The following is a 12,686-nucleotide window of genomic DNA, read 5'->3' on the forward strand; positions in this document are numbered from 1 at the left end:
AAATCCATTATATCGGCGCTTATTATTTATAAAACCGTAGAAGGATTTGGGATTTGAAAGCATTTCATTCTTCATTTTACTTATATAATTATTATAAAGCTGCTTATTTAAGACCATATATTGCGATCTTATGACAGAATAGTTTTTAAAATCTAGATGTGAACCACTTCTCTTAAACTTTGCGTAGAGTTTATTCTTTTTATTCTTCAATTTAGATAAAAGCGGTGTATTCCACGGAGGACCAATATTCTTAAAAGCTGCGGTTTTTGGAATAAAGAACTAAAGAACTTAGTGAAAACAACGTAGGCCAATCTAATGAACTCAGATGTGAATTTAGGCGTACATAATTCGTCTTTGAGAAGCAATATGTGGATTTAGTGTGGTAGGATTTCTTATGGTTTGTGGAAAGAGTGGATAATGGGATTCTGATGTTTAAGGTAGGGTGATGCTTGTCTTCAGGAAGGGTTATGGGATTGCAACTGGAGAGTAAAATATCTGAAGGATTATTGACAAATATAAGGTCAAGGGTTCTTCCAAATATGTTGCTAATTTTATTAATTTGTGAAAAACCACTACTAATTAATGGAGCAATAAATTGTTTTGAATTTTCATTCAATTCTGCTGGTAAATATTCTTTATTATCCTCATTTTCAATCCACTTTAAGTTAGGAAGATTGAAGTCTCCAAGAGTAATCAATAAATCTTTGGATTTTGCATGCCGAAAGGCATAAAGAATAAACGAAACATGCTTAATATATGTATCAATACTTGCGCATGGTGGGATATATGAACAAGTAATGTAGATTGTTAGATGATTAAGGCGAATTTACAGCAACTATTTCAATATCCAGCGGTGTAGAGAAGAACATTTCGACAGCAGGTAGTTGAGAAGAAACGGCGATAAGGACTCCACCGCCTCTACTTTTTAAACTATCGGTACGATCACGTCTAAAAATCTGAAATTCGGAACATAAAATTTCTACGTCGTAGATATTGCTTGAAAGCCAAGTTTCGGTAAACGCGATAACCTGATAATTCAGAATATAACTGTTTATAAATAAGGAAGATAGTTTAGTGTGTAACCTCTAACATTCTGATAAACTAGATTAAAATTATCAACAGTAGGAACAATATTTAGTTTTTTGATTGAGATGTTGGAAAATATACAATATATGATTTTGGAACTTCTCTATAAATATATTCGTGTATAACGGCTTTTGCAGGCCAAAAGGATGGGTTAACTATTATTTCAAAAATATCCTCAGGAACATGAATTCTAAAAGAAGCTTTATTTCGTTTTTCCGCATATTTGAATTTATAAACTTTTATTTCAGCATCGACATTTATTTTGCTCTTTATAAATGATATGACATCATCCTCAGACGTTGAAGCAGCAAACCTTGCAGCGAATACTGTACGTTTAGGCAAAACTACTTTTAGATTGGGGGGACTTGGAGTATTAGGAGTACTCATTATATTTGGCGATTTTGGCGTGATTTGAGGAGAGAAAAACTTTTTTGACACAGACGGAGTTAGTTCGGACGTAGGTATTGAAAGTGGTGCAGATTTTGATGTAGAAGGGATTTTGGACGGTGTTAACTCAGTTACTACTGCACGATTCTGATTACAAATTGATGACTAAGCAGTTTTGGATGGTGTTTCTTGGATGGTAATCAGCTGAATTTTCTGCGTAATAATTTCATTCATCGAAGTTACATTAGCTTCTGTCGGTTTCTTCCTTTTTCGTAGAGAATCAGGCGGAGACTGCAAGAACTGATCTAAGTTGGTTGTTTGATCTAACATTTACTTGTATTTTTCAAATCTATCAGCCATTGAGCGGAATTCAGTGCTTATATCTTGTAATTCGGTACGAGTTTTCTTGAAGAATTTGTAAAATTCGGCATCTAATGCCCTACTTTTGGTGCAGCACCAGCGTAGACCCTTATTTTCCCTTAAATTATCAGCGGTTCGTGGTGATAGTTTGATACACCTCACGTGATAAGAATCCAGATATAGCCAACAGGATACCATTGGTTCATCGGAAACTAATTGTTTACAATTGATCATAGAACAATTCATTATTGTGATTTAGATTATGACTTTAACAAGTACAACAACCGCTTAGTAATCGATGCAGCAAATTGATGTTTCAAACGTAATTATGCTTATAGCAAATACAGCAACCAATTTAAACAGGTAGTGTTCTAAAAAGCTTCAGAGATTAATTAGCACACTTGTCAGAATGTCAACAATGTTAGAGAAATTGTAGTATGACGGATTGTAAGCTAAAGCTTTTTGACACTATGATGCTTATACGAATCACACAGCAAAATGAAGACCAGGAGAAAAAGAAAAATGGTTATTCCTTTTATTTGTTTTGCAAAAAACAATTCTTTGGCGCCGAAAAACTGCCAATTTATGCACACAATTCGAAAAGGAAACACTGGGAAAGCTTAGTAGTTCCGATTATTTAGTTTATCAATGGCAATTTAGACAAGAAATTTATCGTTTTTTTGAGAGCGAGTTATAAACACGTCCGAACAGTAGGATAGCCCAAGCTAGGTTTGTGCTCAATTGTGCCGAATTTTTTTCGAAATTCGAAAAAATTTCTGGGATATTTGAAAAACAATTTTTTTTCGAAAAAATATGAGAATTGCAATTTTCGAATTTCGAATAAATTAAAGTTGTGCTGAGTCGTACTCGGTTTGTGCCCATTTGTGCCGTTAAATTTTTTTCGATATCTCTTACCAATTTCGAAAAAAACGACAATTTCGAATGTATGTCAGAATTGCAATTTTCGAATTTCGAACAAATAAGAATTGTGCTGGGTTGTGCTTGATTTGTGCTAACTTGTGTCGTTTATTTTTTCTCAATATCCTTAACCGTTTTCAAGATATGGCAATTTCGAAAAAAACAGTATTTTTCAGAAAAATTGCTGCAATTTTGGTAAAAATTCAAATATTGAGATGGACGAACAATTGTGCTAGGTTAGCACAAATCAGCACAACTTTTAGTTTTTCGATTCTTTTTCGAAATTCGAAAATTGCAATTCTCTCAGATTTTTTAGAAAAAAATCTTTTTTCTAATATCTCAGATATTGTTTCGAATTTCGAAAAAAAGAATTCGGCAGAATTGAGCACAAACCTAGCACAATTCAGCACAACTTTCCTATTTTCGAAATTCGAAAATTGCAATTCCAACGGACACCACATAAAATGAGATCGTTGTTGCCATCCAAAAATGTGTTTTAATTGATTTCTTTTGCGGTATTCACAGATTACACGTTTCTTTTAAATACTCTTTTTTGATTTTCAAAAGAAGTTTATGTAAACTCCACTAAACAAAAATCAATTAAAATTGATCTAAAAATATATTGTTTCAAGCTATTGAGATAATGAGATAGGGCACTATCCTAAAAAACACAGACGATAGTTTGTTTGATCTTTAAATTAAATAGTATTTTTCTTAAAAATTTAATCCGTTTCTAACATTTAACATAACAAAGATTATTATTTCCCTTTTTGGTAATTTTTGAGCGATATTTAGGTTATTTAACAATATGAAAACTGATGCTGGAACCTTAAGCAGATCCCCAATAATGGATTCAATACTACTTTACCCTACTCTTGGAAAAATTTTAGAGTCCGTCAATCCGTCACAATCAAATACGCAATCAAATGACAATATATTGTTAAAGAGAACATTGGTCATTACCCTGAGTAGTAGAAGTTATGAAAAATCTACAAGCAATTCCAATTTATGTTAATACTTACAAATTAATTTGGAAATTACAACATTAATTAAGCCAAGGAAAAAGTATTCATAGTAAATTCACTGTTTGCTCAATTTTCAATTCAAAATTTTTAGACAAAATGGCAGAGGAAAAATTCTCCAGGTTCATTAAAGCCTCGGTTACGCTTTCAAATACCCTAAATTCCTCTAGTTAAAAGAAAATAGACGACAATCAATTTAGAGAGAACAAGTAAAGAAGCGGTTAAGGTTAGCAGGGCCGAACCGTCTACAATTAGGAAAATAACTCATATAAATACCGATATTCCAGTATTCGTCACTTCTGTTATTGGAAACATCCAACCTAATTTTCAAACAATTCTGTAAAAAACAATTTGCTTCAGTCATCACCGAATATCGGAAGTACCTTTATATGGGACCTATAGGAAAACGTGGACCTATTTAGACAGTGTTCTGCTACAGGATAAACAATCCAATATGAACTTCAAATATTGAATTTTAAGCAATCCCACTTGAAACTGAGCCTAGATTCGTATAGGAAAACGTGGACAGAATAACATATTATGAACTGTAAATACCGAATTATAAACTATTCCCTCAGAAGGTGTGACTAAAATCGTCACAATATCGAATGCGGCCTATACGAAAACTTTAAGCGATATAGCTCATCTTTGAACTTGAGCTGACTGCAGACAAAAGACAACGCTATGCAAAATTTTAGCTTCATATCACATGCCGGTTGACTCTAGCGAGACAGCCGCACGGACGGACATGACTAAATATGTATACTTTGTTGAATCTAAAACGATTATTTCAATGGGTTACAAACAGAATGACAAACTTAAAGCTTAAATCATCAAACTACCGAATATCGGGGGTACCGTTATATGGGGGCTATACGAAGACGTGGACCCACATGGCTCATTTTTGTTGTCTGAGGCTGTAGTATCCATTACTAACTTCAAATACCAAATTTGAAATAATTCTAAATAATGTCGCTAAAATCACCAAAATACCGAATATCGGTTACATGGGGGGCTATACGAAGACGTGGAGCTACATAGCCCATTTTCAATACCAAAAGTCCTGCAAACATAACACATTTGAGTAAATTTTTATCAACTTACTTCATTTCGTTCGGAAGCTAGAGTGATTGACGGACGGCCATTGATAAATCGACATAGAATTTTATGCTATTATATATATATATATATATATATATATATATATATATATATATATATATATATATATATATATATACTTTGTGGGGTATAAAGTGTATATTTCGAGGCGTTACAAACGGAATGACAAACTTAATATACCCTTCATACTATGGTGGGAGCTATATGCAGATGTAGACCTGTATGGACAATTTTCTGTAATGTGAGGTAGTACCCATTAACAACTACAAATACCAAATTTGAAACAATTCTGGCAAAACAAATTCACTAATCTGGCAACACTGTTAGGCAGCTATACGAAAACGTGGACCTCTATAGCCACTTATCTGTTAGGAAAAGCAGCGGGTATTACGAACTCCAAATGGGCCTATATAGACAGTTCTATGAAAGGATGTTGCTTACATGCTGGGAACACAAATTTCCAATTTACAGCAAATTCGGGTTAAAATTTATTAAAAAATTCACATGAAATACATCTGAGCAATACTTAATCAACCTACTTCATTTCGTTCCGAAGCTAGGGTGATTTCGACAGACAAACAGAAATAAAATCGAAGGAGAATTTTATACTGATCAAGAAAATATATACAAACGGAATGACAAACTTAATATACCTTTCATGCAATGGTAGCACTGTAGTACATATTCTGGAACACAACTTATGTTTGTCAAATGAAAATATGTATTTCAATCGTGTATTTTACATCTACAATGTCTGTTACCGTCTGTTTTAGAAATCCAATCAAACCCAATCGAATGGTCAGACATAAAATGATCATACGATTGCATCAAAAAATCGACTCAAATACTACCCATGACTGATTTTTTCAACTCATCGCAGTTCTCTATAACAAATCACGTATCCCTAATCGTAACATTAACTCAGTACTTTTTGTTAATTTCTTCATTAGCTTCAAAGATGCACGCCGTGGGTATCCATTCTGCCATGGCAATAAAACGCCAACGACGACGGCGTGATGAACAAAAACGAGCTCGCGAAAGACGTTATAGTACACAAAGCTCGGAAAGTGGTGAAACGTTCCATTCTCCAAGTGGATCTGTCCGACGCAAGTACCATCACACTCACAATGCCGCCAAAGCTGGACCAGGGATGATCGATAGTCAGGTTGTATATTAGCATGTAATGTTGCTTCACTGAATATGTCTATTGCTTCTATTGTATCTTCTGTAGGTTGTCACTAGTATTGGAATGCTGCATATTGGCATCGTCTTCATCGTATTCGGAGTATTTTTATGTGGAGCTGGCATCATTCCAGATGAAACCATGTCTTGGAACGTATTCAGTAAGTACAAGCTTGCGAAGCTATTCAATTGCATATTTTGACGTTTTCGGTCTATTTGCCTATTGCTACTCACGAATGGGAGCAAATCTGTCAGTAGAGTTTTTGCAAATATATATATATATATATATATATATATATATATATATATATATATATATATATATATATATATATATTTTTTTTTTTTTTTTTTTTTTTTTTTTTTTTTTTTTTTTGAACTGACACTTGCACGACAGCCTTTTTTGTAAAAAAAAACTTTTATTCGAATTGTTCGCATTCAAAGGTATTCGTTTGAATTTATGTTTTTATAAACATACTAGCTGGCCCAGTCCGCGTTGCCGGTCCGTAGTTTTTGTCTTTAATGCATAGTTTTTAAAGCATAATAATTCACAGATCTGGCTCAAATAAGTGGCATAATTTGTAGTAAAAATGATGATTCGGCTAAATTGAAATAAATACGCATCGCATAAATGTCAATACAGGTTCACGTACCGGGCGACTTGTAGTGTTTTCAAAAAACCTGAAAACCTTTAAAAACCTGATCCCATTTTTTAGAGGTTTTAATTTGACAGTTAAAAACCTAAATAACATAAAAGCTAGGGACTCCATAAAGTATGTTAAAGAGTAGCAATCTTTGTCGATCAAATTATGTCCGTGAGCCTCTCCGTTCATCATTTGCAATTACAACAGAGGTCACCAAATTTAATATGCCTCTTTCAACCTTTGCACAGGCTTTAATATTATTCTTAGGACGATTGATGTTACAAAAGGTATATATTTGCCCTCATATAATATTATCTCCTAATATTCGTCGACCAAATGTGCTCTAATTTGGCCGTTTTGAGGTACTTTAAAGATCTCAAAAGCATTTTCGAGCTTAATCATTTGTAAAAAATTATAACAAAATTCCACATTACGATTTATTTTCTATTCCCCAATACCACTTTATACTCGTTATATCATCGTGTTTAATAAAATTTTCAAACCTCAATTATCAGTGTTATAAAGGGTTTAGCAATATTTTCCAAATCAAAAGTTTTGAATTCGTAACTTTTAGAATACCATGTTGTAAGTTATTTATTTTTTTACCAGTGTAATATCCTATGCCAATTAATATTTAAATTAATCTTTGAACTTTAATACCACTTAAATTTCGTCCTTTTACATGTTTTTTTACAATTTCTACCAAATGAACTGTAATTTGACATTTAAACTTTTAGGCATAGCCTCAATTTAAAAGAACGTTGAGATTCTAAATGTTTGGTGCTTTGAGAAGTATTTCTTAATCAAAATTGAAAATTTTGGTATGGCAACCATATAACAGCATCTATAGAAAATATGCCAAATTTCTCAATTTTTTCGGTTGTTTTTTTAATAAGAATTTTGAATTCCAAAAGGCTTTCTGAAACAATTCAAAAAAAAATTCCATATCAAAATAGAACAGTACATTTTTTCAGTTCCGCGACTATTCCGGATACTTTTCTCAACTTTTTTCATGAAAACGCCTCCATTAATTACAAATAATCAAAAGAAAAATTGAGTCAAATCGGTCCAGCCGTTCTCTACTGATGTTTTACTATACTTATTTAATTTTTTACATATAGATTTAAAGTAGTAGGTGTGGCCAGTTCCTCTGACCCAAGTCAAGATTACATCGTATACTAACTGTGGAACAGATATCTTCATGATTTTGGCAAATATTAGGATTTTAGGTAAATCTAAGGAAATGGGCGTAAAATTAGGCGTGGTCACTTTTTCTTTGCATAAAACCTAAGTCGTGGTAGGACGAACATTTAAAAATATTCAAATCATGGATTGATTCTTGCCAACGAAAAACAATTGATTTTTTTATATATATAGATAGATTATAGATAGATTTGAAGTACCAATCACGACACATATGTCCGATTCCAATGAAATTTGGCATGAGTGAATAATTTTGGTACAAAAATAAGTTTGTCAAATTATGTTCAAATATATATATATATATATATATATATATATATATATATATATCTATAAAAGAGGAAAATGTTTGTATGTTTGTTTGTTTCTTTGTTTGTTTGTAATTTATGGACTCGAAAACCGCTGAATAGATTTTCCTGAAAATTTCCATATATACTGCAACATCGCCTGAAAGTAACATAGGCTATATACATTTTTGAATTTCCACTTGGAACTGGAGATATAGCATCAGAATCGGAGGTACCTCCCAAAAATTTAGATTTTATATGCACATATATATTGATTGGTTGAAGATACAGTCTCCAAATTTGGAATACGTAACGGAATTCGGAACAAAAATAAGTTTGCCAAATTATATTGTAATCGGTTCAGATTTGGATATAGCTTCCATATATATTTTCGACCGATTTCGTTCATTTGATGTCTCAAACACAATATGAAGGTTCGATTCCAATGAAATTTGGAATGTGTGACGGGATTTAATCCGAAAATAAATTTGTCAAATTATATTGAAATCGGTTCAGATTTGGATATAGCTCCCATATATATTTTCGGCCGATTTCAAGCATTTGATGCACCAAACACGCTATGTATCCCCAATTTCAATGAAATTTGAAACGTGTGATAGATTTTATCTAAAAAATTGATTTCCTAAATTATATTGAAATCGGTTCAGATTTGGATATAGCTCCCATATACATTTTCGGCCGATTTCATGTATTTGGTGGACCAAACACGGTATGTATTTCCAATTGTAATGAAATTTAAAATAAGTAACGGAATCGGGAGCCAAAATGAATTTGTCAAATTAAATTGAAATCGGTTCAGATTTGGATATAGCTCCCATATATATTTTCGACCGATTTCATGTATTTGATGCACCAAACGCGCTATGTATCTCTAATTTCAATAAAATTTGGAAGTTGTAGCGGAAATTAAAACAAATATACATTTGTCAAATTATATTAAAATCGGTTTAGATTTGGATATAGCTCTCATATATATTTTCGACCGATTTCATGTATTTTATGCACCAAACACGATATGTATGTTCGATTCCAAAGAAATTTGGAATATGTAACGGGATTTTGATTAGAAAATAAATTAGTCAAATTATATTAAAATCGGTTCAGATTTGGATATGAGTGGCTAAATTTGCATGAGTGGCTAAATTTGGTACAAAAATAAATTTGACAAATTATATTCAAATACGCTCAGATTTGATTATAGCTCCCATATATATACTAAGCCGATTTCACATATTTGATGCACCCAAAGCGAGAGAGACAAAATCCCGTTACATATTCCAAATTATATTGAAATCAGTTGAGGTTTGGATATAGCTAACATATATATTTCGGCCGATTTCATACATGTTATGCACCAAACATGATATATACGACCGATACCAATGAAATTCAGAATGTGTAACGGAATTTGACTACAATAATAAATGTGACAAATTAATTGGAAATTAGTTAAGATTTGGATAAAGCTCCCATATATATATTATCGGCCGATTTCACATATTTGACGCACCAATTTCAATGAAATATGAAAGGTGTGGCGGAGTTTGGTGTAAAAGTAATTTTTTTAAATTATATTTAAATCGGATCAGATTGGGATATGATTTTAATAACAACCATTGACCCACAACGCCTTAGGCTAACACTAAAAAACAACACAACAATTGATTTGAAATACGCTTATTACGGCGAAGTATGTTGCTATCTCGAATTCACTAATTGCAATAGTAATGCCACTCAACTTCAAAAGATTGCAGTTACATAAATAAATAAATCCGAAGGACAAACCCTTCGTGTATGTATGTCATGTTACTGCTTTTCTAATGGTTTTGGTTATTTACGCATAAAAGTAGTGCAATAATTTTTTCTTTAATTTTGAAATTTGTTTTTTTTTAACCAACATATATTCGTAAATAAAATTTTGAATGCATATAAAATTAAAAGGGGTAGCGAAGCACACCGGGTTCAGCTAGTATATATATATATATATATATATATATATATATATATATATATATATATATATATATATATATATATATATAAATTTATTTATTTTATTTATTTATATATTTATAAAAATCAATTGTTGTTTGTTGGTAACGGAATCAGTTGAAAACGGCTGGACCGATTTGCATAATTTTTTGTAAAAACTTTCGTCATACCCCGAGTTAGGTTTTTAAAGAAAAAAATATAGACCACGCCCACTTTTGCGCCCACAATTTTGATTTATCTAAAATCCTTATATTTGCCTATATAGAGGAGATATCGGTTTGAAAATTATTACACGAGATACTGTTGACTTTTCATCCCCCTCTAAGTATTTATTTGGGGCTGAGGAACTGTCGTTGTCAGTACTTTTTAATCTATATCTATCTCTCTATTATATAAAGGAAAGTGGTGTTAGTTACTACGCTAATAACTTAAGAACCGCTGGACTGATTTTAACGATTCATACAAATTCGGAATTGTCTTCTCTCCGAAAAGGATAATATCCAAAAAAATCGCGTAAAAATGTGATATACTAACATTTTCATTTTGACTTTTGAAATGTACAACAGTAATGTTTTATTTTGCATGATTTTTTCCATTTTGACTTACTTTTTTCTAATGTACATTTGTAGTGTTTTTTTATATTTTATTTTTGAATTCAAATATTAATACCAATTTATTTAATTGACTTGATTTCTTGAGAAATGAAATTGATGGCGAGTTACATGGAAGTGTAGTACCGAATTATGTGGTGGCGAAACGGAATAGATGATGTCGAAATAATTTAATGGAATCGAATTTTAAAATAGAAGTACATTCTATTGACAAACTATATAAGGATCTTTAAACATTTGCTGTAAAAAATCAGCGAACAAGTTGAAGATTTTTTCATTGTGTTATTCTTATTTTGTCAATTTTTTCAATTTGTATTATCTAATTGAATTCAGTAAATTTTTTGTGAACAAAATAAAGAATAATTTTTCACTATATACAAATTTTCACCAAAAAATGAAATAAGTGGGAAATAAGATGTTAACTGACATCTACCTTTCAACTCCAGGGCCGACATCGTGGTTCAGCTGGAAGATGTGAACACATTTGAACAAACAAAAATTACCGAAAAAGCCTAATGGGGCTCATTTCAAAGCGTGGAACTACTTCTTTCCTGTCACAATAATCCGTCCAATGTACAATCAGAAAAATACCAAATATAAAGGGTGGAAAATAGTAGAACGAATGGGACTCTTAGTAAGAAAAGGATTTCTATCCTTCCAGAAAATCTTCCCAAATCGCTTAAATCGCTTTTGCAGGTCATGATATCGATCATAACTCACGGATAAGGGTACAACCCGATTTCATATTTATATAACCATCGTATGATTTAAGCTATTTTTGGTGTCTTGGTCACTTTTTAAATATTTTGGCCATTATTTGGCATCTTTGTTTCTAAGGAGGTAGAGAACCTTTTCGCATAAAGACTGAAATTTTCAGAGTAGGGCCCATTTTGGTCTTGACCACATTCATTAATTGATTTGGTTAATAATTGTATTTATGCTACTCTGGGGTAGGGAACCACCATACAGATAATTGCCACATAGGAATTTATTTAAGTAAAGTCCCCATATTGGAGTATCTCCAAGTCCACTTTCACATCTAATTGGTGGTCAGAAAAGAAAATTTTGTTTTCTATTGAATTTGTAACCCCCAAGAGAATATTGGTTGAGCCACGTTTTGGTATAACCCTTATATAAATGTATCCCTGATTTTTCAACTATTTTGGCTGTTATTTGCTGTATTTAGGCTACTTTGTGAGTAGAGAACCATCTTACAGAAAAATGTCAACATACGTAAATATTTTGGTACAGTCCCCATATAGTCCCCAGGCCCGCCGATCTATAGTGATGTTTACCGATTGATGGACAACAACGCGGGTATTGTTTAATCGTCATTGCATTTTTCTATGAACAAGAACATAGACTTTTTGGAGACTCTAATGCGCAATTTAAGGTGCTATGGTAATGGGTGTAAAAGCGTAATTAACTTTGACTATTCAGAAATTATTTTGCCCTCCTTCCATAGTTATTTATTTCTATTTAGTCGAATCAATATTTATATTAAAATTTGTTCACCTTTATGAGCTAGATTTGTGAAATATTATGCTATGCAAAATTTGCATTAAAGACTAAAACTACGGGCCGGCAACGCGGACCGGGCCAGCTAGTATATATATATATATGCCAAATTTCATTGGAATCGGACATAAACGAAATCGAAATCGGCCGAGAATATATATATATATATGACTAATTTTGGTACAAAAATAAGTTCGCCAAATTATGTTAAAATATATATATATATATATATATATATATATATATATATATATATATATATATATATATATATATATATATATATATATATATATATATATATATATATATATATATATTTTAACATAATTT

General features: G+C 31.8%; 1 protein-coding gene across 1 annotated transcript in view; it reads left to right on the forward strand.

The window, feature by feature from the left end:
- LOC101889783 (uncharacterized) overlaps nucleotides 1-12,686 on the forward strand; it is a 55,451-nt gene that overhangs the window by 27,585 nt on the left and 15,180 nt on the right. The window contains exons 2-3 of the mRNA XM_059128127.1: nucleotides 5,846-6,060; nucleotides 6,127-6,238. Coding sequence (XP_058984110.1) covers nucleotides 5,854-6,060; nucleotides 6,127-6,238 — 319 coding nt within the window. The 5' untranslated portion in view covers nucleotides 5,846-5,853. The remainder of the gene's footprint in view (nucleotides 1-5,845; nucleotides 6,061-6,126; nucleotides 6,239-12,686) is intronic.

The sequence above is a fragment of the Musca domestica genome, unplaced genomic scaffold (genome assembly GCF_030504385.1).
Source record: "Musca domestica strain aabys unplaced genomic scaffold, Musca_domestica.polishedcontigs.V.1.1 5, whole genome shotgun sequence".
Lineage (NCBI taxonomy): Eukaryota > Metazoa > Arthropoda > Insecta > Diptera > Muscidae > Musca > Musca domestica.